This window comes from Pyrgilauda ruficollis, unplaced genomic scaffold (assembly GCF_017590135.1).
Source record: "Pyrgilauda ruficollis isolate IOZ18807 unplaced genomic scaffold, ASM1759013v1 scaffold74, whole genome shotgun sequence".
NCBI lineage: Eukaryota > Metazoa > Chordata > Aves > Passeriformes > Passeridae > Pyrgilauda > Pyrgilauda ruficollis.
In genome coordinates this window covers 2,543,485-2,571,310 of record NW_024529266.1, presented here as the reverse complement: position 1 = coordinate 2,571,310, position 27,826 = coordinate 2,543,485, and the positions used below count along the sequence as shown (strand labels likewise).

At 39.2% G+C, this 27,826-nt stretch overlaps 1 protein-coding gene across 1 annotated transcript in view; it reads left to right on the top strand.

Annotated features, from left to right (window-relative positions):
* Positions 1–27,826, top strand: part of MAP1B (microtubule associated protein 1B) — a 67,284-nt gene that overhangs the window by 23,916 nt on the left and 15,542 nt on the right. Inside the window, exons 3-4 of the mRNA XM_041486183.1 lie at positions 22,944–23,026; positions 26,624–26,764. Coding sequence (XP_041342117.1) covers positions 22,944–23,026; positions 26,624–26,764 — 224 coding nt within the window. The remainder of the gene's footprint in view (positions 1–22,943; positions 23,027–26,623; positions 26,765–27,826) is intronic.

Below are 27,826 nucleotides of genomic sequence, written 5' to 3'. Positions count from 1 at the left end.
CCTAGCTTTGGACAGGTACACTACAAAGGATCTTAGAATGTCAGATGGATTCTGATTAGAAATATAGCCAGATCCCAGGAGGAAATAAAAGAAAACAAATTTTTTTTTTGTTAGGAAATTATATTATGTTTATATCCATTCAGTTGATTTCCTTTGCTAGACCATTTCATGTATGTTGCCATGGATCCAGATGTTGTCTTATACTTGCTCCTGCTCCACACAGAAAGCAGAGATGGCAGCTCATGATAGGCCCACGTGCAAGCCTTACTTAAAAACGATTTAATGTATTGTTATACAAGGTTGCCAGGATTTTTTTAGAAGAATCATACAGAAATATGATACTGAGTGAACATGAGATAACAATGTAAAAAACGCAACTACTTCTCATCAGACTTGAGCTCCAAACCCTTCATAGCTGCTCTGTTGCCCTTCTCTGGAGCTGCTCCAGCACCTCAGTGTCTTTCTTACTGTGAAGGGGCCAGATCTGAGCACAGGATTTGAGGTGTGGCCTCCCCAGTGCTGAGTACAGGGGACAATCCCTGCCCTGCTCCTGCTGGCCACACCATTGCTGGTCCAGGCCAGGATGCCATTGGCCTTCTTGGCCACCTGGGCACTGCTGGCTCATGTCCAGCTGCTGTCAGCAGCACCCCCAGGTCCTTTTCCTGTGGGCAGCTTTGCAGCCACTCTGCCCCAGCCTGTGGCACTGCCTGGGGTTGCTGTGACTGAAAAGGATTACCTGGAAATTTGCCTTGTTGAAATTCACACCACTGGCCTCAGCACATCAATCCAGACTGTCCAGATGTAGAGCTTTCACAGTCTCCAGTGGAAAAAAACTCCCGTCCAACCTGGTGTCATCCACTAACTGACTGAGGGTGTACTCCATCCCCTCATCCAGATCAGTTATAAAGATACTAAACAGGACTGGTCCCAGTAGTGAGCCCTGGGAGCACCACTGGTGTCCATCCACCAGCTGGATGTAATGCCATGCACCACCACTCTTCTATGGGCCTTGCCATACAGCTGGTTCTTTACCCAGCAAACAGTGCACCCATCCAAGCCACAAGCAGACAGTTTCTCCAGAAGAATTCTGTGGGAAATGGTGTCGCAACATTTGCTGAAGTCCAGGTAGACAACATCCAGGACCTTTTTCTCATCCACTAAGTGGGACACTTCGTCACAGAAGGAGGTCAAGTTAGACAAGCACATTTCCTTGGGGCACATTCCTTGGTTGGGTCCCTCACCAGCTGCTCCAGGACATTATCTTCCACACCCTCCAGGAACCTCCTAGGCTGCTTTGTTTCTGTTGTGTTGCATTTCCAGTAGACATCCATTAATTTGATGCTCCCCACAAGAACAAGGGTCAGTGATTCTCCTAGCTGCTTGTAGAATACTACATCTGCTTCTTAATCCTGGTTGGGGGTCTGTAACAGACTCTCACCAGGATATCTGCTGTGTTGGCTTTCCACCTGATTCTTACCCATAAACACAGAACCCTATTGTGACCATCATTCAGCTCAAGATAATCAAAACACTTCCTAACTTGCAGGGCTACCCAAAAGCCTCTCCTTCCTTGCCTATCCCTCCTGAAGTGTTTATAGCCATCCATTACAGCATTCCAGTTTCACAACTTGATTTTAAGACAATCTATAGGACTTCTTGCTTTTTTCCCCTCTATTGACCCTCAAGGTGTCTGAGAAGTAGACTAATCACTGGTTGCCAGTAGCACTTGAGACGGTATTGCAAAAACTTGAGAGATGTCAGAAGCAACAGTATTCACCCTTAGGGATAAGAGTAGAAGTCTGACTAGGCAGCTTCTTTATATTTAGCAAATCCCTTTGTCTGGTCTTGTGAAATATTTTTTAAGCATTTATTTTTTTGTCAGTTGATAAGCTCTGTGTGGTACAAAAGGAGATCACAAAAGACAGGCATGAATAAAATCAGACATGCTAGGAGGTAAGAGAGGGAAGGGAAATAACTTTCCTTTTCATCTTTCACTTGTCCTTAAGTTGTCACTGGATAAGTATCTGATATGATTGGATTTGTCTTCAACAGCAGAAGAGAGCACAAACTAGAAGGTAGCATTTGTGGGCCAAAGAAGGCTGCAAATCTGGGTTCTGATTTGCACAAACACTTAGAGAAATAAACTATGAGAGTTTAAAGGTAGTGTTTTAAAATAATTAGCACCTTGACAAACATTTTTCCTTAAAATACATTTTCAACATTAACCTAAGACACAGTAAAAAGCTAATACATAGAATGAACAGGTATGAAATCAAGAGATTGTCTTCTGAAATTTTCATAATTACTTTATTATAAAAATTATACCTATAACTCTAGTAAAGTTCTACTACTACATGGTTGGGTCTACTTCTAAACTTCTTACTCAAGTGACTCATTCCATGGTCATAGAAATGTGGCTCCATCCTGTCCTTCAAAGATGTAAACACTTGCTTGTATTTTCATGTTTGGGGTTTTTTTTTTACAGAGATGTAAAAAATAGCACTTTTAAGTGTGCAGTTTTTTAATCTTTCCCTCTGTTTTCCAGTTTGTCTTCTTAATCTGATTTTGTTGAGAAGGGCTTGAATGAGATGGGTAAAAAGGACACGCACATCAACAAGTGCCTGGACCTAAATTAGTAGAATTAGACCTAGACCTTTACTTTAACTTTGCTTTAAGCATTCTACTGAAATACTGTTTCTTCTTTCCACTGTTCCCAACAGCTCTTAATCCATCTGATAATATAACCAGAGAGTTTGCTGGGACCACCACTGTACACATAGGTTGTAGAACGCAGTACACAGGGGCTGTTTAGTTGATAAAGACATTCTCAAGCGGAATTTTTTGGGCCTCTTGCTAAGTGCAGGCTAAACATAGGATGTGAACCTACTGTTGCATACTGTTCCTGAGATGGAATCTGTGCCGTGGGGGCAATTTCTGTGTAACTTGCAATGGGATATAGAAGTATATGAGAATGGGTGAATAATTTATGTCTGAATTCACAATATAAGATCAAGAACCAAGTCACAACTAACTTATTCTTAAAGTAAAAAGAAAATTCATATTAATATGGTCACAGTGAACATATTAATTTGTTTAAAATCTGTCAAGTTTCTTAGGGCTTGCTAATGAGCTAGGTAAAATATTTTTGGCAGTGTGAAAAATCCTGTATTTTTATCTTGTAAGACACATTTTCTAGACTGTTGTTTTTAATTAATCCAGTGAGTCTGTCCACTTCACTGAAGTCAGTGAAGAAAATGTCTGTTGTCTAAAGGCCAGTTGGATCTGCCTTTATTCTGCAACTTTGGATGTTTCTTTGGTTTCCGGCATGTGATAGATGGTGCATGAGAAATGTACACAGTCAAATTATTTCTGTATAAATATTGAAGGAGGAGATTCTGCCCCTCTGCTCCACTCTGGTGAGATTCCATGTGGAGTGCTGCATCCAGCTCTGAGGTCCTTGGTACAAGAAGGGCGTTTCTTGGCAATTTTTATTGGAACAGCCGCTTGGAAGCAAGTCCAGAGGAGGTCATCAGGATGACCAGAGGAATGGAGCACATCTCTTGTGAGGAAGGGTTGAGAGAATTGGGTTTGTTCAGCCTGGCAGAGAGAAGGCTTCGGGATGACCTAATTGAGACCTCCCAGTACCTGCAAGAAAGATGGAGAGGGACTTTTCACAAGAGGATGGGGGATGCAAGAGCACAGGACAATGGGAAATGGATTCAAACTAGGAGAGAGTAGGTTTATATTAAATATTGGCAGGAAGTTCTTTGCTGTGAGAGTGGAGCAGGTGGCCCAGATAAATTGTGGATACCTCATCCTTGGAGGTGATTGGGCTCACTGGATGGAGCCCTGAGCTCCTGGTCTAGCAAAAGGTGTCCCTGCCCATGGCAGAGGGATTGGGAAGAAGTGATCCCCAAGGTCCCTTCCAACCCAAACTATTCTATGATTCTATTCTTACATCCTTCTATGTTTCTATGCTCTTATCTTCTGTAATACTTCTGTTATTTTAATTGCAAATAATGTACAATAGCTATAACTGGAACAAAGATCTAGTTGCATAGGAAGTTATAAAATGCAAGTATTACCTAAACACTCATTAAACAACGTTACAAACAGAAATGTATATAGTAAACAGACATTGCCCTATTTGAAGTGAAGCTGTTTGACAACTTTTTTCACAGCACCCAGAAAACTATAACAAAAACTAGCAAACATGTTAACCAGGGAGATTCTAAGTAGGCAGAAAACAAATTGCTTATGGATAGGAATTTGTGGCACACAAACTATTCCATGAGATGTCAAGAGATGCTCTGTGGACAGAACCTTCATTTTGTGTCTTACTGATTCACCACACTTCCGTGTGCATCCAGACATCTTTGTAAGACCTGTATGAAGAGATGAGTCCCTGCAGGATCTAGCCGTCCTTTGAACTTTTGCTATCAAGGACTGGAAGATAAAATAGTAACCTTGGCACTGCCACTTTCTGCAAAAGTTATTTATCTAGCACTGTGTCAGCTCTGAAGAGGGGGAAAAAAGGGAAGGAGTCAAGGGAAGGACTAATGCTGAACTATTTGTACTAAGGGTGTGCTGAAGAGCCCAGAGGTCCATTAAGAAACAGAGTACTCTTGCTATTAGTGTCCCAGCCATCAGCTTTAGAGGCCTGATGTCATACCCACAGGATCACTGTGGCCAATTCAAATTCCACTGCTCCCTCACTGCCCTGCTCACCAGGGAGTAGTTGTGGTTTGGGGTTTTTGTCAGAAACGTTCTTTAGTATTTGGACATGATATATATAATTTGGAGGTACAGCAGGGCATGGATGACAGTGCTGCATGGAAGTAGGGGGGAATGAACAGGATTAATATTAGACACATGTGGCTGTTACGGGGTATTCTCTCTGACTTTCCTGCCTTTTCCATTTCCCTGCAGAACCTGGATTTATAGCTGCGTGCAGTTTCTCGATTATATCTGACACTAGCCTCCTAAGCAAGTTTTCAGATTGTGGATCGATGCAAGTGAGAAATTACCTAAAGGATATGGCAATAGGGCTGAGATAGATATTAGTCTGGGAACCACAAATCAAACTTCCAGGCAGGAAATACAAACTTTTATAGCATGTGAAATATAGAGCAGCATAAGGTATTGGGGAAAGAAAATGGAAAGAGTTAGTTAGCCTCAATTTCTTTTCTGTTATACTATTTTTGGAATCATATTTTAAAGTATTTAAGCTAGGCTTTAATCACATAGGTGATTACCTATTAAAAACTAGGTTACCACCAGCTGTAGAAGCTTTTAAATTACAGTTTTTGACAGATAAGTACTGTTGGTCTCATCTGATGTGGTACTAAGTATTAGGGACTGTGCAGTCTTATCAAGTTCTCAGTCTTTCAGTATTCCAGCAGCTGATTCAGGGGAAAAAAAAAAAAAAGGCATTAGTTTTCTCTGTAGGACTTCAGTTTGTTTTGTAGTTCATTACTTCCATTGATTCTGTTTGAAATGCAAATAATGACAGAAACAGTAGGCCAGCAGCTGCAGCTGTGAGACACTCACTCCAAATGTAAATGTGGCACACACTGGGACTAGCCCCCTGTCCTTGTGGCCTGGAGGGGTTTTGTCAGGAATAAAGCAAGCAAGTGCTCTCAGGAGCTCAGGCAGTGAGCTGGAAGGCACTCTTGAAGGAAACCAAAAGTAAAATTTTGACCTTTGTTACTGAAAATAAAGATTGCAAAGCTGCTCAAAGGTTTTAGCTAAACATATTTTAATTGAAAATGCCCTTTCAATAGAATTCACATTTTGATAAAATGTGTTGTTTTTCTTTAGGTGCAGGATTTTTCAGATGCAAGCAAACATGTAAAATCTTACCTCTTTTTTGTTGTTCCCACAATTTCCAAATTGAAATGGTGTAAAAAATTAATTCCATTTAAAAGCTTTTACCAAAAAAAGCATAAGATTGTCTTTATCAGGGACATTTTCACAAAGGTCTCCTTTCCCTTAGTGTATTCCGGAGTGGGGTAGAGGGAGGAAGGTCTCCACAGCTGAGGCATGAGAACTTATCCTGGCCATAAGTAGTAGCGTAGCGACAGCTGTGGCTGGATGTGCTGATACTGCCCTTGTCCACTCCACTGGGGGACTGACAGGTAGAGAATGTCCTGGATATCTCCTCAGCCTCAACACGCCTAATGCATGCTGGGCTCACAGGCAGCTCATGCTGCTTTTGTGTTACTTGTTTATATTGCATGTTTGTGTCAGTTCTCTTGCCTCTCATGTGAGTTCTTGTCTGTGAAAATTACAATTTGAACAGAAAGAAGGCAAGGATCAAGAAGAGCAAGGAGTGAGTAGAGAAATGAGGGCAGTTTTGTAATTAATCAGCACAAACATATTCAACATTTTGTGATGCTGGTGGTGCAAAGGAGATAAAATTCCATGGTGTGAAATGGGACAGGACACCTCATCCTCATCAAAAGGTCAGAGAGCCAAACCTGCCCAGGAGATCTGTTTTCTTACTGCTTTCCTATTTCCCTCCAAGCCACCAGGAGCTGCATGTATCCAGCAGTGGATTTGGCCAAATGAAGACAGATCCTTGCAAGCCATCAGACTGTACTTCAGTGTTGCAATTTGTGTGATCAGTGTTCACATCTTGGGTTTATGAACAGGAAAGATTCAAACACTGGAATTAAGTTGCTCAGAGCCAGAATTAAGATCTTTTGTGTTTCAGAAGGGTTTAGAATTTACTGCCACACAAACTGTGGAGATGTATTCAATCTGTAATTTAAATTTAAATGAACCTATTGTTTAATATATTATCTGATGGTGAGATAAGAAATGAATGTTTTTCTTGGAGATGAAAATAACAGAAAGAAAGGCACTGTAGAAACTGTAAGATTGCATATGGGTGAAGAACGGCATATACAGTAAGTCTGATAATATTGGAGTAGATGGTACCCAGATGCTTGAAATGGGTAGGAAAAATGTAAGCATATTAATGTTGGTATAGATCAACACTCACAGAAATGAATGAGAGTGAAGCACCATCTCATAGATATGTTAATACACAGGAATGTTAATACACAGAAGTCAAATGAGGGAAAAGAGTACTGCATCAGTGTGATTAGAACCTAAAGTCAGACCTACTAATTGATTTTTTGCTCATGAATATATCTTTTCCATCACTTGGTGTGCATATACAATTCATGTGACTTGAAAACTGACATAGGCTCTGAAGATATAAATAAGACCTCAATGTTTTAAGAACTCTCCTCTGACTCAGCTGAATATTACAAGGGATTTCTGAGTGTTTCTTGCATTAAATGAAATATTGCAATGCTAATTGAATTCTCAGCATCCCTGAGTAAATGAAAGCAGTTAATAGAATTCAAAGGATAGTTGCATGGGATGTTTTAGAAATATTTTGAAATAAGAGCAAACATGCTGAATCTTGATGATATAAAGTGTAAGTCCCCATGCTTTCACCTCAGTGAGCAATAGGGATTTGTTTGAAGTTGCAGATCAAGATCTAATACTCATGAACAGCAAATAGATTAAATCCATAAACAATGAGAGCTATGCCAAAGAACATGTGGTTTTGTTTTATGACAACCAGTCCAAGGACAATCTGCAAATAAATGTGCCAGTTTTCTGGAGATTCTTTCATATTATTTTTTTATTCTTTGGCATATAAGAGAGGAACCTTTCCCTCAGCTGTAAATATCATTATGAGGGTTTTATTGATGAACAAGTCAAATACTAGTGTCATACCAGACAATATTTTTTGCTTAGAATTTGATTGGACTATATTCCATGCTTCATTGTCACCTAAATTAAAAAAAAAAAAAAAAACAGTGCAGAGAGTCTCTCACATTATTTGGAGAAAAGAGGCCAAAGAAGACCTGTTAGAAATCCAGCAATCTTGCTGAGACCCTCAAAGTGTGAATTAAGGGATGCTAGGGAGGGGGTCAGAGACATTGTTTTGAAATCTAAATCTGATTTATTCATACCCTGTTAGCGATTTCCTAAAGCACTGGAAAGCATGGGTCTGGCCCAACAGGTTTTTCCTGGCAGCAGTGGGAAAGTAAATTCACATCAGCAAATCTGCTGATTGTCACAGAGGATGGGTCCCAAAACTGGGGTACAACCTCCCTGTGGATTCCCGATGTAAACTATCCTGAGAGTACCAAAGACCTCTCTTGTCTCGGTGGTACCTGCTGTCATCAAGGTTTAGTGTGTTTCTAAAATCCCCATGACTTGCAGATGGGTAAATGGGTCTTCTTCTGGCTCTGTCCTCTTAACTGGGTGTATACAAGCAGCTTTAGGATAAGCACTGCAGTCCTAGTGAAAGGATACGTATGTATATTTTTTCATTTTATCTTCCTTAACTATGTGCAGAGAATATGTAAACCTCTTTATGGCAATTTACCATCTCCTACCCCATGCCCACCAGCAGTCATATTTAGTTTTAACTTTAGCATTCATAAAAAATGAATGAAAATTTGCCCAGTGACCTACTAAAAACTGAGTAGCAGCATATGGGATTTAGCCACCTGGCTAGGCTTATGTGGGGACAGCCACTGTAATCAATGGCTCTTTTTATGACCACTGGGGATTTACATTTTCTGAGTGTTTAAAAATCAGCTGTTTCAGTGCCAGTCCTTTTGCAAATGAGGAAAATAAGGTTATCTGGGTTGCGTGAGGTTTTTGTCAGCCTAGGTAGGACTGCATAGAAGTGAGGGGAGTGGGATACGGAGCACATCCTGTGACAGAGTGTGAGCTAGAAACTGAATGACAGTAATTTTATGTATCAGCTGGGGATAAAACAAAACCTGAATAAAAACCTGTGCAGTGGCTGTACTTTGAAGAAGAGGTCTCCAGAAACGGCCATTAGGTTAAGAAAGCTAGGCAACATAGAATACTCAGATAACACAGTGAAATCTCACCCTCTGAGCAAAGGTGATGTTTCCTGTGCAGACCTAGTGCATACTCTTCACTGTAAGACAGATAGATCTTGAGGCACATGCATTCTGAATTTGTACAGTGCTTGACTTCCCTAATGCTACTTTTATACTTGATGTCCTTTATTTATCATGTATTCATCTGTTCTTGGAAAATACACAATCATATACTCATATCTGAGTCAGGAAGATGTTTTCCCATTGCTTTTTCTAGAGGTCTCCTTCAAAGTATGTTGAAATGGACCTCCTTTTGTGCATGCCTATCCAAGGCCACATGATTAAATGTTCTTAATATCCTCATGGAATCTTGCCTAATGCTACAAAATTCTCACTTTTGCCACTTTAAATTCTGCAGAATTTTCAAGAGGAAAGCCTGCAAGAATTTTTGAGGCTTAGATAGTGTAGATATTTGTTATTGATAGATAATTTGTACTTCAAATTTTTCCACAAAACTACCATTTATGAATTTACCACATTCTCTCATTCTCAACTATGTGAGAGCTGAGCATTTTTTCAATGTTATCTGGATTTTGTCCTTTAAGAAACTCCCAAGACCTGTTCTTTTTTCTGGCTCTCGTGTTCCCTAGTTGTTTTGGTTATACATCATTAAGATAATTCAACAGTATGACTCTTGGGGCTACAGGTGAGAGCCTTCAGACTTCAGAAATCCAGAAGCGCGTTTGCAGGTGCAGTCTCTGCACAGGGGCGAAGGCAAAGCCTGAAGCTTGCTGGGTAGGGGTCCCAAAAACTGTTCCAAATCCTCGGATTTAAATAGAACCTTTATATCTCCAGTATCCACTCTGTATTGCTAAAGAGATACCACTTAAATAAATTACTAGTGTCCTTATGAAATCCCCAGGTGGAATACAGATACAAGACATCTTTTAAAACACATGAAATTAAAGAACTGTATTTTAATTGCAGTCCTCATTGCTGTATGCCTGTAAAAGCACATCAGCTCTATTAAAAATACTGTCCCAACACATTTATAGATTTCAGTTTTGACACTTAGAAATGTGTCATCGTGGCAGTCCTTTGCTGGAGGCTACTTGGTATCAATTGCCAAATATAATTAGAAATATGAAATTTGTTTAAAAGGTAGGTGATCACCATTCTTTGTGCTTTAACCCTAAGTTTTCTAGGCTTCAGATACAGAAACAGGAGTTGCCAGAGGTAATTTTTTTTCACAGCATGATGTGTCATCTGTATGATGAAACTAGCTTTAATTATTCAGTTGGTGCTTGCAAACAGTTGCTTAGTGACTGTGTCCTTTCTGTTCAAATCTGCAGTAAAACTCATTTGAGTGCTAGGTCACTGGCTGTTTTAAGTCAGCATGACCCTGCTGATTTAATTGGTGTACACTAAGAAAACCTAGTTAAAAATATCTTTGTAAATTTAATACTTATCTTCTATAATACTTACAGACTTACTGACCAATAAAAGCGACATCTCGTGTTTTTCAGTATCCTAGTTTCTCTATTACAGATGTCTTTATTTTCACTGGTAGTTCTCCTGAAGAGTACTTAAAATCAGCCCTCCAGCAATTTTACTTTTGGAACAGACTAGGTGAGGCTGACCATGTTATCATTTGGTAACTCAAGAAGACAAGCCTATGTGAAGTTTGCCCTGAAAAGCATCACAATATATTAATTCACAACTAAAAATCTTTGTATTTGAACCCATGATTCTTTTAAAAAACCCACTTTTTTCACAAAGTGCTGTCCTTCACTTCAAAATATTCAAACTAAAAATAAAAACACATGTTCTTCTCAGTGGGAGAGAAAGTGTAAGGAGACTAGAGCTATAGCAGCTTACAGATTAGTCTCCCAGGAAGAGCCTGGTCTGTGCATGTGTTATGGAAGCAGCTTTCTGGTTACCAGGCACCAGGTGGTCACCTATGGTTGATCTAAGAACCAAACATTGCCACAAATGCTATTAGTAGTGTGTAATGAGATTAATTCCCCATAGTATTTGCAATATCCTTGAGGGTGTTTTTCACTGAAGCAGCACAGGGCTGATAGCACCCCTTAGACAATGAAAGAGTTTAATCTTTCATTGTTGTATGCACATAATTCTCATTGGCATTAACGGGAGTTAAGCACACACAAAAAAAAGGAAGAATAAAGCTTGGAAGTTTAAGCAATCATAGTATGCTAGAGGTTTCCAAGAGTTTCACAAAGGACCCGGACAAAATTGTATTGCTATTCTTACTGGGTGATGTTAAGTATTTTCAGAGATTTGTGTTTTTTGAGGCATAAAAGGTGATTAGGGGTTCCAAAATAACAATGAAGATTTAATAAAGGGTAAGAAAACTTAGCTGCAAGAGACAGAACCTAAGGAAGGTTCATATTTAATGAAATGTTTTGCTTTCTGTGACAGAGTGAGATTTTGCTTTTTTCATTTTGAAGTAACTAGTTTTGATACGTGCTGAACATTGTCATGGCTTCTCTGGAAATTTGATAGATCTTTATCAGATTAGAGAGGACACAGTTCTCCACAGCAGTTCTTGCATATACAAGTGTAAATGGTTTTTCACCAGGTGTGAGTTCTGTTTCCTCCTGTAAATGCTGTGGCTGCTTAAGCAAAAAGGATCCTCCCATTAAAGTCTGCAACAGTAGTCGTCTCCTCCTCAGCTCAGAGGCTGCCTGAACTATTTCTGGGAGCATCTACTTCTTCCTGAGAAAAATATTTAACAAGTTAAACATTTGAAGATTAAAATGGGTGTTTTCAGAGCTAGATCCTCACTCATCCTTCTGTACAAATTTGGTGTAGGGAGAGGATACAGGGCCAGTAAAGAAATAAAAACATCCAAGCTATTGCTTTATGGGTCTCTGGAATCACTCCACTATGTCATTTAGAGGGCCAGTTTTTGCTGTTACACTTGCTGGTTCATTGATTTCTGGTTCCAAGTCCTCTGACCTCTGTTGGTGGCTATTTTTTTCTTGTATCAGTGGATATTGGCTATCACTATTTCTTGTTTATGCATTGTTTTTTGTTGTTACAGTTTCAGCCACTGGTAAGGGTAATTGGTTGGTGAAATTTTAAGAGGTTGGGTATGAAAGACATTGCCTTTGCAATGCAATGTTTGAATATGGGTTTGTATTTCCTGAAGATGCATGCTGGCTTTTTGTTTTTGATAAACAAAAAACCTCTCCCTGTTTTTGATAATCTAATTTGAGCATACTATTATACATACTTTATAATGTAGTTCAGTTGGTTGTACTTAAGCACATCATCCAAAAATTGAAGGCCAAAGACTGGAGGGACTACTTTATGGCTTGTTTTAATTCCAGAAATGAAACCCAGAAGAATATTCCCTTTGTGCTGAAACAGGTGTGCCTTCTCATTTTCTTCTCTGTGAAATCTAGCATTAATTAATAGTATTTGCCTGTATTGTACACAGAGGCAATCAATTTCATATTATATTTGCAGTTTGTATGAAACCATCACAGTGAAGAACTGCACATATCCAGTAAAGAATCAGTGGAGGAAGGAGTTTGGAGGTTTTTAAAAGGCTCTCTCTTGTCTCTACCTTGGAGTGGAACAGTTGTTTCACCCTTTCTGACCAGGAAAGCATTTGCTGCTAGAAAGGGACAGTGAATTTAATCCAGAAATTGTTTGGCAACACTGTTTATATGTAAAGCAGAATAAAAGCTTTGGGCAAGTTTTGCTATGGAGCCGGGAAGCTGGGTGGTTGCCAGGGGAAAAGCTTATACCTAGTTCTCATTAAAGGCTTACAAACAGAGCATCTTGTTATATTTTGTAGTGGTTGCAGAGACTCAGGGATATTCCACAGCTGGTGAATTAGCTGATAGTAATGCTACATTCAACAGGATGCCAGTTTCCTAAAATGCACAAAAATAAACCTAAGTATAAAAAAAAATACAAAATTTCCACTGGAATACAGCTGTGATGATTCTATGATTTGTTCAGGGAATAGAATAAAGGTGTGATGTTACTTGAGGAAGAAGAACTTTGCAGTTCTTCAAAGAGCACCACTAGGTAAATGATGTTTAAGGAGATATTTTGACAAACAACGTAGGGGTTTTCTGGTAAGTAATAAACATTACAGTACAGGGATCAAGGGTGGATTATTAACTGTGGGTTTTTTTCCCAAGAAAATTTACTGACTCCCAGACCATAGGAAAAGTTGAACATAAGTAATCTTAAAATACTGCAAAGTAAAGTGTCTAATCTGCAGTGCAAGGCTTCTGGAACAGCTGCAGTGCTTGCAAACAGAATCTGTCATTCATTATTCATGGACTGTCAAGGTGAGGAAATCGTCTCTGATCTGAACTAGGAGGAAGAATAAAAATTGTATCTGAACTGAGAAATTGTGATAAATACATGGCAAAGAGAATGTGCTCTAGGGAAGGAATGGATTCCCTGTGTGTGAAGCCTTTACAGATTGTATTGACTTGTCAGATTTTCAACAGGAATGGCAGATGAACTTAAAACTTAATTGCATGTAAGGTAATGATACCAAGACCCAGAAATATTCTCCAGAGGATTCTAATTGGAGCTTTGGGTTTGGCTTCAGCTGCTATAGGGATGAAAACCCATTAGTAAGAAAGCTGTAGCAATTTAGAAACATTAACAGAAACCTTCTGAAGTGATCAAAATTCAGATACTTCTCCCTAAGGAGATGCAAAAGACTAAAAATGTACTCAGATAGAGATGTCTGGGAAGAGGAAAGGGAAACTTCTGAAATATTTTTTTTCTGAAATACTTATTTCAGCATTTATCCCTTTGCAACACATTTTAAATTTACGTCATAGTTTCCCTGATGCTGCTGTGCTCCATTTTCCTTATGAAAGTGGGAGTTGCGGTGAAGTGCAAGGAAGCATCTGCAGAGTGTGCTGCAGAGGAAAGGAAAAAGCCTCCCTCCCCTGGCAGTCAGGATGTTGTGGGCTGAACAGTACAGGCAGGCACTGCAGCACAGGGAAGTAAAGTGAAACGATGTAAAAAGAGTTTTAATAATGGCAACATTTGAAAGGAAATAAAATAAATTTCACTGAAGTTGTTGAGTATTCTTTTGAGATATAGGAAGGGTCTTGACTACTTGATTAAATACCACTAAGGAGAACCATAACTGCTGATGTTTCCTATCTTGATTTCAAAACAGATCTTTATAATCAAAGAACCTTTTCCATTCCTCAATGGCAATATTCCTATGGAGTACACTTGGATTTGAGGTAGATGCTAAGCTAGTTAATGGATTGGCGGAATCATACTTTGTTTTAAGAAATAATTAAAATAAGTCCACTAGTTTTGTTGGTTGGGTTTGGTTTTTTCCCATAAAAAGCAGTGCTTGGAAAAAGTGCCAAGCATGTTTGGTGCAAAAAACCTGCTTAACAGCCCAGTAAACAGTTTTGTCTGTAATGTGAATATACTGGTCACTTGGTATAACAAAGGAACACTTAAGCTTCTAACCAGTCCTGTGAATTATGAAATATGATGTGTTCAATAAACCATGAAGTATGAGATAGGGGAATTGAGAAAGAAGTAGCATTTTTCCTAAATAAGATTTTATTTGGCTATTTGACAATTGAGAAGTGAGAGATACCTTTTCTGAAAAAGTGACCAAAGTTAAATATCACATTGCAGTAACTATTTTAAATAAAATAGATGTGCTCAGGATTATTTTAGTTCCTAGATCCAAGATGTTTTCCAGAAGTTAAAGAAGAAATTTTCCTTCTTTCTAGACAGAGAGGGTTGTGGAAGATATCTGATGTTGCGCACCTCTCCTTCTCTCCCTGGTTAGTAACCCTCCCAAATGCAGTTTCAGTTGAGGACTTTTATTGACCTTCAGGACTCATGAGTCAGCTCTGCATTACCGCAGTCTCCCATCACGGTGCGTGTTGGCTGCCAGTTTCTATGCAGCACTAGGGCACTGTGCTGTGCTGCTGAAAAATAAATCTCCAGAGCAGTTCTGCAGTGCATCCTAGAGCAATGCTGTTTTCTATGTAATTTAGATTTAAGGACAGGAGAGAAGAGAGAGACAATGAAAAAGCTTAAAAATATAGGGCTGACCGTGGTATATATGCCAGTAATCTACTATCTTGCTCTTAAGATCTTCTTAAGATTATTACTTCTGTAATCTAGAGGTATGTAACCCAAGACAAATGCTTGGAGAGAATATCACATTTACCTACCTGCCTGCCTCAATTTTGTGACATGGAGAATCTGCAAGAGGAAAACATGAAATTGCTTGGCTTTTGTCTAGATAGTCCCAGACAGATTCCTCACAAAGTTCACTGGATGTTGTTTTCTGTTGCCGTTTGAAGCTAGGATTTCAAGGTCTGCAGTGATAACATTGTTAGTGTTAAATAATATTGATATCTTAACAGTCAGGAAAGTAGTTTATGGAAGAATTTCAGCTCTGGGAAGTAGCTAACAGGGCTCACTAAATAAAAAATCCATTATGTGTAGCTTAGCTTTTTAAATATTCAGTACTTTTGAAAGCACGAAATTGTGATGTATTTGCAGAGCCAAAAGGATTGTCTAGCTATAGCACTCTAGTTGGCTTCTAAAGCTTCATGTTTCTATTTCCATATGACCTTGGAAATTGTTTCCCTATAAGTATTTTATGGGATTAAAATTCTGTCACACTTACCAGATCTGTTCTAAAGATAAAACAAATTGTAGTTGTTTAGGGACCACAGTGTCTGTAGAGTCATATGTACAAAACCAGTATGTGGAAATATTCTACAACACAATTAAGATACATATTTCAGGAAGCCACTCTGAAACTGTGAATATTTTGGAGGAAGATCTTAAATTTTAATTATCTGGAGCATTAATAGGAGCTATATTTTGCCTTGAAAATAATGGAAAATGCTATATAATTCATATAGAAAGGATCAAAGGGCAAACCAATTATGAACTGAGCAGTCCTCTAGCACCTCTGAAACTGCATGTTTCAAGGTTGGAGGAGTGATTCATGAGGCAGATGGTGGCTTCAGGTAAATGAATTCATGGTGAAAGCCCATGTCAGACACTTGAGTTGGAAAGAGGTGTTTACTCAAAGCTACACTGACTACAGCCATGATGTTGGTTAAGGCAGTTCTTGACTAGGAGCATTGCACAGCCCTCTAATAAACACCCATCACTCTTCTATTTCTGCCCTGAGATTAAACTACTCTGATCTCTAAACACTTCTTTTTTTTCCTTTTTCTGTAATCCCAGAAGATCAATTTCTTGGAGTAGGATCATAAAGCTGCACTCTCCTTTTGGAAGGCATAATTCCACGTGTTCCCGTTCATGTTTATATCCTGTGCTTGCTATCCTCTTGCTGAAATCACAGTGCTACTAAATACTTGTGTACAAGGCTACTGGGATTTAAGCTTTTCTTGTCATGTGAATTGTACATTACACAGGTCAGTGGAAGCGAAATTACAGAGTTCAGGACAGCCATGCAAGGCTGTGGCGTCATATGAAAAAGCAAAGACTGTTGCTAGTGATCTGGTGTCTCTGCAGCTGGTTACAATATTGCATAGTTTCCCCAGAAAAATAAAATTTTATATATTGGGAATTATTGATTGTCATAGGATAGATCAGGAATGTTTGATTTCCTAATCCAAGAAGTACTCCAACAATCAAATATTGCCACTCATTTCACAAAGAGACTGGTCTTTTTTCCCATTGATAGTGAATTGTAATGCTCCACAACAATAACTTGTCGCTGGACTAATTGAATCAATTGATGCTGTTTTCTGATTATTTGGTATATTTTTTCTTAAGCAAAGTTGAGGATGAACCCATTTATTGGGCATTGGATTCCACTACTGTTGGAAGTTCAGCATATAAACAGCAAGTGGGGTTTTTTTTTGACTCTGATTTTATTGAGGTATTCAGAAGAATTGGTTTTAAATTTCACTTCTGTCCGGAGACTCAGTGAAATCAATAATGAAATCCCTAGGCTACTTTGTTCAGTTTTCCCTCTTTTGGGAGAAAAATCTATTTTAGTAGACATTAAAATTATAATATGTAAACTTTTATTGTTATTTTACTTAGACTTATTTGCTTCAACTTTTCAGGGTAGTCTTTGATTTTTAATGCTTTACAAGTCCTTCATAATGTCCTGAAATTGTAAAATATCAAGAATTATGTGAGGAATACCATTTTCTGAAGGTGAGAAATGAGAGATGAGAGTACTAATTTGCCCAGCACTAACAGGTGGGAGTGAAAGGACAATTTGCTTCTACTTGATAAATGACTGTATTTTGACAGCAGATTAGATGTCACACAAAGTTGGCAGACATGGAAGGAATCAATATTTAGTGTGAAGAGATGATACAATTAGTCTGTTGATCAACAGGTTGTGAAAAAGGTGATGTAATGTCTTGGATTAATTTCAGGATATTTCAGGGTGAATGGTCACAGAGCAGTGAGGTCCCTGCAATCACTTGTAGTTCTTGCAACAGCTCCTTGCACAGCTCAGTTCATAAGTCTGCAAGTATTAGAGATTAAAGTTTGAGTCAGAAAATATGAATCCAGCTACGAAAATTGGTGCAAACAGGTCGACTTGCATTCTCTCACTGCTGTCTAAGAGTCCTGAGCAAGGATTGGTTAACTGGGTTTGTGCACAGTAACTGGAAGCTGAATCTTGCAGTCACTGTTCAGACTGCATAATCATCTTCTGTCTAGCCTCCCACTTTCAGGACTCTGTTATTATCTGGAGGTATAAACCCAAATGAGATCTGACAGATAAGGACTTACCCAAAAACAAAAATGAAATTGTATGCAACGGGCTTTATTTCATTAAATAAATACGAGCTTAAAAATGAAAAAATACAATACAGGAGGATGCAGGACATTGCCTCTCAGGATTTGTAGTTAATAAATTGTTCCAAGTCAGATGTGGGTAGGAAGAATGTTTAACTATCATCACCAGGCTGCAGCTGAGCCAAATGAAATTCAAACATCAATTCCATTTATGCAGGGAGACAGAGAAAATAAACTAGAGATTTATGCTTTCTGGATAGTCACAACACAGTTCAATATTCCAGCTGATCAGATGCAAGAAAGATTAACCTAACTTTGCAGAGATAACACATAATTCCCTATAAAAAGCATGTAACATTAGATATAAATCTGAACCTACCATCATGTCCAGAGCAAGCAGGTTTAAATGATGGCAAGGAAAATAGTCTCATTTTGTAGTTAGTGTCATTCTTCCAAATCTTTTTCTCCATCAGAGCGTTCAGCAATTTTAACTCATTATTAGATTTGTTCATAGCTGTCACATCACCTCACATCCTAGCGGGATTTTATTTTCACCTAGAAATGTGTAAAATATTCTGATATTTGTACATATGTAGGAGTTATTGCTGGAAAAAAAATATTATACCTTCCTTGAAGACAGCCTAAATTTAAGAAGCCATTGGGCTGAATTGAGCCCTGGAGGCAGTGAATCCATCTTCTCTGGCATAAATGAAGTTATGCCTGTGTTATGCATGCCCCATTGTGTCAGCTCATTACAAGACTGAATGATTGCCCTCCACAGTCCTTGGCATCACCTGCAGGGCTTTCAGACCTTTTCTGGAAGGAGCTTTCTGAAGTCTTTTTCTTGTAGACCAATGCCTGGATATTAGATAGCTATTTCTTCATCAGGCCTGCAAGTAATTGGCTTCTTACTTGCAGATACAGAACTCTGGAGTTTTACAGCATCAGAATTTGCTTTGGTGACTCTGTAAAGTCACTACCTTGCTCAGTGCTGGACACTTACCTATTTCTCCAGCTTGCAGTTTAGTTCAGCAGGAAGCTTAGCATGCTTTGGTATCCCTTTCTCAAAAAAGAAGGTGAAGAAGACAGAGTGCTCCATATAATTTATGCAAGATTTCTTCAGATAGTTGATAGTCTTCTATAAAAGGGTATCTTGTTTCTTTCTCTATGGTCTGAAATTGTTGTTGCAATGTAGTGCCTCCAGGCAGACAGGATATTTGGGGCTGGTCACAATTACAGTATTATTATTTGACAATTTATACCCATTGATCTTTGCATTGAAAACAGAGGAGGATAGATTTGTTGAGTTAATGCAATATATAGTAACCATCAGATGACCAGTCGTCCAGACTCTGAGTACTCTGTTGCTAATATAGAACAAGCACAAAGAGCCCAGCATTAACACATCTGGTTTTGGAGGACAAATTTGAAGTCCAGACTAGAAATAGCAGATGAAATACTGAGCAGTTTGAAGTTACTTAAATTGTATGAGTTATTAGATTACTGTGCAAGGGATATGATAACCTTCCAAAAACCTTCATCAGACATGGTAAATCTGAAACACATTATAACTGAGATCATTCTTGAACATCAGTTATTGCTTCCTAGCACAGTGGCTGACAAGCTCCAATACTGTCTTTCAAGAGGCTAAGCTTCCCTTAGAATTTTAGGGATGGATGTTTTATGGTTCATTTTGGAGAATTTCTCCCCTCAGTGTCTGGGAACTCCTCCACAAGACCAGGGGCAGCTGGGAGGACCTGCGCATTGAAGCTCCTTACAATGCAGAGCACTGCAGGTTCCTAGCTGCAGAGAGGTCACTGCATATTCAAGGCGTGGGAAGCTCCATTAGCCAGCCTTGCAGGCTGTGCCATCTGTTAATACCACCCAGCACGGTGGCTGATGTAACACAGCCACAGTCATGTCTTCTGGCGGTGAAACGAGACTTTGAAGTTCTTTACAATGAAAAATGAGAGATGTTTAAAGTTGCCAGAGAAATGTGTTTGAATGCCAGATCAGGTTACCATTTTCAGGGAGAAGGCACACACTTCCAGGGAGAATACTCCTTTCACCCCTTCTGCCAAGAATGACCACAGGAAGGATTTGCCTGCTTCCTCTGTGTTTACTTTGTGCAGGAGTTGTATTGATAAGGAGTAAGTGAATGTTGATTTCTACCTGGAGTGACAGGAGAAGCTGCTGGACACCCCTGTATTGAGTAGCCTGTTACAGCAGGCACAACCGTGGGGCTGAGTTGTGCAGGTATGCCCAGGAAAAAGCATGTCAGTAGTGATGCTTGGTTAAACAAATCTTGAATGAGGACTTGATTTCTTTCCTTTGCCATTCGTTTGCACAAATTTACATAGTTACTGTTAAAAATGCCCCTCATGTTCATGCTGCTTTATTGACCTGAAAAAATTGACTGTGTAAGTTAAGAAAACTGTTCTGTCACTTTTCTAGGAAACGTGACTAACACCCCATCCCCATCTCAATAATAACACCATCCCCATCTCAAATAGATGTCATTGATATTTGGATGAGTAGGGGGGCATTAGGATCCTATGGCTGTAGAAACTGGGTTGATGAGTGCAATTTCAAGCAAATTTCACACGCTATTTACTTCTCTCTGTTCTTGTTCTGAATCAAACAGCTGCCACACTCTTTGCTCATATCAGTTTTTAATTTGAAGCTTTAATTAATAAGGGCAAAAGATAGGCAGATGCTTGGATTTCTTCCAAACACAAATAATATTTATATATTAAAGTCTTTAGAAGGGGTTTTGACTTGCTTCTTAGTAACTACAAGCAGGTAAAATCTATCTACCTGAGCACTTCCATGCAATGTGGAAGTTTCTTCCTTTCTTCTCCTGTCAAATTACAGAAATGATCTGTCATGTGTAGAGAGTGGCTGCAGAAATCCAGTAAAGCAACCCCAGATGTACACAAGTCTCAGGTTCTCCCACTCCCATCTGTAATTTAGTAAGTCATAGTCTTTTGCCAGTTTATGAGGTGCTGTTGCTGCTTTCTGCTCCCACACTGTGATAGTTAATTTCTGTCTGATAAAACCATTCCCATGGGAGACTTTCCCTCATTTCAGCTGAGCATCTCAGGATATCAATCTGGGCAGCGAGCCTGCATTACTCTTACAAAATTGCAAATAGTTTTTCAAAGTCTTTCCTATTTGTCAAGCAGTGACATGGGATCATGTTGCTGACATGAGCAAGTATCTGGAAACTTCCCAGATGTTCCTGGGATGGGAGCTCTCATAGTGACTCACACCCTGCCAGTGCCAGGTGGTAATCAGTAACCTGTATGGTAATCAGTAACATGTTTATCTCAAGGAGCTGAAGAGGGAGAAAGTCACACGTGCATCTCTGAGTGGGCACCATGCACATGGTGCAGACAGCTTGCCTGCCTCTGGAGATCAGTCTCAGGGCCCATGAACCCACACAAGCACTAGAGCAGGGTGTCTGGTAGGATGTAAGTAACCACCGCTGGGGCTGGTGTGCAGGAGCTGTGACTCCTCAGGTAAAATCATTCCTAGATACACAGACACACCACTTGGAGCAGCTTCAATTAAGTCCAAAGTATGTGCTTTGAGCCCAGTTAAAGCTGTGGATTTTTGTCTAACTTTGCGTGTGGCTAATTGCATTTCTTTTCTACCTGTGTTTAATGTGTTCATGTCTGATGATATATGAGGCTTAGTCTAGCCTGAAGCAACGTATGTGCTCACCAACAATTAAGCAAGAAATTTCAGTGTTTGCTAAAGGGTTCCTTTCATTTCCTTAATGATAAGATTCAATAAACTCCACCTAATCTCTTAATTTAAGGGAAATCTGACAAACAAATAAAATACCAGAGCACAGAGCATCTTCTGAAGGAGTATGCGGTAAGAGAACCATCCGGATGTTTTATTGACTGTAGCTTTATATGTGCATTTCTGATAGGCAAGGAAGCAAAACTTTAAAAATAAATTGAATTGCAAAAGGTAATATCAGAACTTTTGCAATATATAATTTGTATCCTTCTTTCAAGGAAGTATAGCAGAAAGAATATATGTTAAAATAAACTAGGTTTCTTCAAACTAAGTAGATATTTATCCCTAAGTTTCTAAGCACTGTCACGCACAAGAGAATAGATTACAACCCTATCTCACGTTTTACTTCGGAGCACTATTTTCCTTCTCCATCACTTTCTATCATTTGGTTTTATGCTCACATGCTTATAAATGTAGATATTCCCCAGAGCAACAGTGACAGATGCAGCACAGTGGGAGCTCAGGGGTCAAGGAGGAGGAAGAAGACAGGACTCGTGCAGGCAGGTCAGTGAGGAAGGAAGAGGACATCGCTGGGGCAGGTAGGGCAGCACCGAGCCCACCCCAGCCAGGGACACTGTGGGAATGGCTGGCTGCCCTTTCTCTCACACGATGCTCTCAGGCATGTGGAGCTCCTTTCAGCCTGACTGCCCTCAGCCTTGTTAAATTATGTCTTTTTACAGGGGAGGTTTTCTAAGTTGGCAAATAGGTCTGTGTCCCATACTCCCTTTTAAGCCTAATTAATTATTTTAATTGATTAATACTGCGCCAATCAGTTTGCTCAGAAGGGACAGCTCTTCTGGTTTTTTGACTAATTACTAGTCTGGATTTCTGAATGACAATCCAGCGCTAATTAATCTCACTGTAATTCTCACAGAAAGAGACCCTGATAAGAACTTGCCAATTAACATAAGGGGGGGAAAAAATCAGCAGTCCTATTTTGTTTTTCTGGCATTCACTCCCAGTGAGATGAATATCACTACTAAATACAGAGACAGAGTAAGTATGAAAGCCAATAGGCTGTGAGGCTGCTCCAAACTTGCCCAGACTTTACTAATTCAGGATCTAGATGTTATTTGTGTGCTCTGTCACTCCTGTTGTTTGACTTTGCTTGCTACAGCTTTTGTAAGCAGGAGTGAGATAAAGTAGGGCAGCATGGCAAATGTCTAACCATCCCCACAGGGAACTTTTTGCAGTGTCCCAGTGTTAATCAATACCAGTGGAAGGCTAAAGGGAGCATTTTGGCAGTGTGGGTTCTAGTTTCCACTTGATATGTCAGGGCTAGATGCTCAGCTGATGATGGTTACTCCCTTACCTGCACCAGCTCTGTGAAACAAGGTGAGTTATGGGTACTCCTTCAGACAGGTCAGCCAGAGGGCTGTGACACAGCAAACTCTTGGAAAGTCCTGGTCTATCCCATGATGGTTGAATTTAATTTTTCTTTTTTCATCTCTGCACTTGCAGGTCAGAAGATTCTTCACCACAGAAGTGATGTCTTAGAAACTGTAGTCCTCATCAATCCCTCAGATGAAGCAGTTAGTACTGAGGTAAGTAAGAAATACTTTGTTGAACATTTCATGAAAGCTGCACTAAATGGGCATGATGAGGGCACTGAGGCAGATGTAGCTGAGGTGATTATGGAGCATCAGTCACTGCCTGCCAGCTTAGAGGCTGACAAACTCAGAAAATACTATTTTTCAAAGTCTTAGCAGATGATTAGAGCAGGTCTGACTGCGAATGAAAGGGTATATTTGGAATAAATATTATGAAAAATGTCACCCATCCCTTGATCTTTTCCCTGGTTTCCCAGACTCCTAACAAATTGTTAGAAGCATGGGACAGAAACACGCCTCTGATCCCAGTGTTTCTTTTCTCATAATGCATCAAATTCTCTTCTTGATGGAGTGGAGGCAGCTGTGGTTAAGCTTTTTGTTTGCTTTGCCATTGTTTGGTAGCTTTTGGTGCCTATTTTACATATGAAGAAAATGTCTGAAGGTGCCCAGGGACAAATTTGTGTCTGAGAGAATTACCAACTATGTGGTGGTGACTCTAGGTTGATCTGTCTGTCCTTCAAAAAGCATGTGGCATGATTAGTGAACCCTGGAGAGTGCCCATAAGAGAACTGCCAATTCCTTATGAACTCTGCAGAATCAAAGAACTGATTGTGTAGCTCAAAGACAAAATTAATTTATTTAGCTAATGAGAAGGTTGAAATAATAGGGATAATTGCATTGCTGGTCTCTGCTGGGAAGCACTGCCAGAGTCTAATTTCTTTTGGAAGATAAAGCAGTTCTGCTGGTGGTCACTGGTGAAAAAACTATTTTGCTGTCAGTTGTTAAATGATGTTGAACACAAACAGAAGAAAGGACTCCAAAACAAATGGAATTTCTGAACCTGTAGAAGTTTAAAAGCCACCTTAGTCAGTGGGAACTTACTAAAATACAGTGCGTGAAAATCTCTTACAAGGCATTAGAGGTGCTTGGTAAGGACAAGGGGGTCACCAGGATAGCAACTCTATGCATTCATTCTAAGTAAAAAGCCATCAAGTGTGTGCATGTGTGAAGGGGTGGAAGAGATGAAAAACTGCCAAAAGCTGGGAAATGCTATTTCTGTTATTGCTGCTTGTCATTCCTTTGATGGATGACTACATGGAAGAACATGATCTGACACCCATAAATGATTTCTGAACCCTGGGCTTACTGAGCTGGCTCTGGAAGATGTTTGGCTATGTTACCATAAATTTCATCTCAAAAAACTGTGGGAGGTGATCCTTGCTTTCATCCTGCCAAACTGGTCCCAGTCAGACAGATGAGCTTTAACTTGGCTGGCTAAGCAAGGCTCTGAATAGGCACAATTCAGAAAGAGACCATCAAAAAGAGGTGGCAGAATTAAATCAGAGGTTGGAGTAGACATTGTCTGTTCACTATGGCAAATAGGACTTAATTTCATATACCAGAGATTTCCAGGGTGGATCTGGGGGAGACAGAGATATACATATACCATGAAGCTCTGACTTCACCAGAAGAGGAACTGGAATCTATTCACTCAGGAAGAAAACAAAACACACAAAGAAACAAAAAAACAAACAAAAGTAACACAACATCATAAAAAAGAAAGCCAAGCCAAAGAAGCAAACAAAAACAAATTAGAAAGAAATACAATATACCTGGTAACCTGGCTGATAATAGCCTTACCTGGTGGTAGTCCACACATGATGGTGCCCAGAGCTCCTGTCATGTCCTATCAAATGCCAAACACCTCCCATAAGAAAGAGGCCCAAAGAGAGAGAGATTGTTATTTCCTGAAGAAAACCCTGATGAACATTTACTTCCTTTTTAGGAAGTTCCCACTCCATTGCTTTAATGTTCCTGTGACTGTACCATATAGTATGTACTATATCATGGGAAACAACTGCTCTGCTGATGTGCTGGTCTCTGTTCACACTCCATCTTAATCTCTGTTTTGACTGAGCCTACATCTTGCTGTGCATTTCCTTCAGCAAGTTTTGAACTTTACCCAGCAGTTAAACTGAATGGAATCATCACCTTGCAGAATTTCTTCTAAAATTAAGCGGTCTTGAAATCAGGAGACAAATTTCTGGTCATCCTTCAAAAAACCTTATTTGTACCGATACACAGAATTTATGAGTCTTTTATGGTCTTCCATGTGTACACATTATGATCTGTAATCTGCAAATATTTATTTACTTACTTTCTTGGCATAGTTTGCTAACACTGCAGAATGTGCTTTATTGTCAATTAATAAAATAGAAGGGGAATTATATGACAGTCAAATATCAGTGATTCACAAGTCAGGAAGTAGTTTTGCTGTTGGAAAACCTGATGAGTTTACACAAAAGTTGTCAGACTGATAAGCACTGCTGGCAGCAACAAAAGAAAACTCAGAAGAGGAAGCCAGTTCTGATACCATTTTAATAGAGTGAAAACAGAGAAGATTTGAGTAATGCACGTCAGACAAATGTTTGCATTTATCTACATTTTTGTCTGAAAAAGAAATAGATACATTAAATCCATACATGATATTTTTGAATATGTAATTATTTAGTGCAATTAGTGGCAGACCAGCATTAGTCCTACATTTAGTTAAAGGAACTTTCTGCTTCTCAGTATTAGGGTCATTTATTTGATAAAATAACAGTGAAGACATGATAGAGTTGGGATCTTCTTTGAGATACATACTCTCCAGTGTGTGTTTTCTCGTTGTACTGGAAACGTGAGCTGTTCAGCAGAGATTCAAATTAAGCCTCCCTGGCTCGGCCTCCCAGCATTCACAAGGGTTATTTAGAAAAATTGATTGCTTAACAATCAATATAAACCTTGGAAAGAATATCTTGCTAGGAGAGCTGAGTTGATTGTGTCATCTCCATGGAGATGGAGCTTGGTGCATTATCATGTGGAGCTGTCCCAGGTGGACTCTGCTCATTTGCTCAATTAGTTTAATATGTGGATAGTCTTGTTCTGAAATCACTGCTCTGGTTTGATTTAATTCTTCCTTAATAGAGGAATTAGTGCACTTGAAATTCATAGCTTACCATAGACTGAATTGGTATTTTAGTGTTTGGTAAGACTTTTGAAGTATTTGCAAATCATTTACTCAACAGTATAGAATCTTACACAGGTTTTGTTTAGTTTTGTTCCTAAGTTTAGAATACATGGCATTCTCTTAGCATGCACATAAATCTCTCCCTTGGGAGTGGTAAGCAAGAACAATTAGTAGCTGTAGTGAGGGTCAAGTAAAGTAACAAGCATGTGCTCTTAAATAGTTTACCAAGGTTGTCCTGATACAATTCCATAAAAGTATACTAAGAACTATACTATGAATAAGTTTGTTGCTGAAACAATTATTTCTTAATTCAAGTTGTATTCTGTTCTGCTCCTTGCTGTTTTTTCCATGTCATTAATTTGTTTTATTCTTCAGATCTTGTAACTGCATCGTGCCCCTCCTTTTTTTCATGTTTTCCCCTTCTCATTGTCTTTTGTAAACAGCAGTATAACTCCATAATGTTTTGAGAGTCCTGTTCCAAAGACTGGTTGTAAATTAGGAGAGTAAAGTGTGTGTTCTCAGTGGACTATTGAAACATGTGGTCACTCCCATTATTGATGTATTTCTCTTCTTCACTCTAGGTGCGCTTAATGATCACAGATGCTGCAAGGCACAAGCTCCTTGTTCTAACTGGCCAGTGCTTTGAAAACACAGGAGAGCTCATTCTTCAGTCAGGGTCCTTCTCCTTCCAGAACTTCATTGAGATTTTCACGGATCAAGAGGTATGTTTAGAAAAGTGTCTTCTGTGCATTGTTACATGCTGGCAGGGATTCCTAGAAGACTAGAATTGTCTTGTTAGAGTTACCATAGGCAGCCTGGTGCTTCTGCTCTTTACTCTTTTTTATAGGCTTTCTTGCAAAACGTTTATTTGTTTTACTTTAGATTCAATATAAATTGCCTAACAAAATAATTAAATATTAATTTGGGAAATTAAATTACAGCTTTCAAAAAGAAAAAATCAAGGAACCCTTAACAATGGAAGGAGACAGTGCTGTGTTTAAAATACACAGGTTATTAATGTAAGGTGCAATAAAGTAGTTGAATTGAACTTGACACCAGGTTCTTGCCTGTGGCTAATTAGCCAGTGGCATTAATAAGACAGAAGGTGGTTGCTAGAAGAACTGTATTTTTTTGCACCATCTACCTGCTTAACTTTTTTATAGTAATGTCTAAAATATGGCCAGTGAATCTGTAAAACTTGTGGTTTTCACATACCAAAATGATAAGCATTAGATATACCAGTATTTACCGTTTGTTTCATGACTTGTTACTTTGTTCTCTTCCTTAATGTACTGTGTCTGAAAGCTCCCATAGGGCAGGAATCCATAGTAAACAAGCTGTCATACTTAATTTGGCTGCCATGTAAAGTATATATTTAAATAACTGTATGGCTGCATCCATACAAATTTAGTTTCCACTATTAATTAGAAGCATGTCAGTAGACTGAGGTTTGAAAGTTCAGCACTGAAACAGCATAGTTTGCATGAGCTCTAGTTTGACCTTACTGTATCCATATGATCTGTTCTCAAAGCCTATTTGTTCAGCAAGGTTTTGAGGAAAGAGCTGGATTCCTGCTCTCTGAGGCAGTCCTGGCACCTAAAATTTGCTGGCACTTCTCAGAGTTACTTTTCTGTGAAATGACAAATTCAAGTTCCTTATGTCTGCCTAATTAGCGACACATAATTACTTTATGACTACATGCAAAACTAGTGGCAAATGCTTCCATTACCATTAGGAAACAAAATTATTGCTTAGAAAGTGGAAGGCGGGGGGGGGGGGGGGGG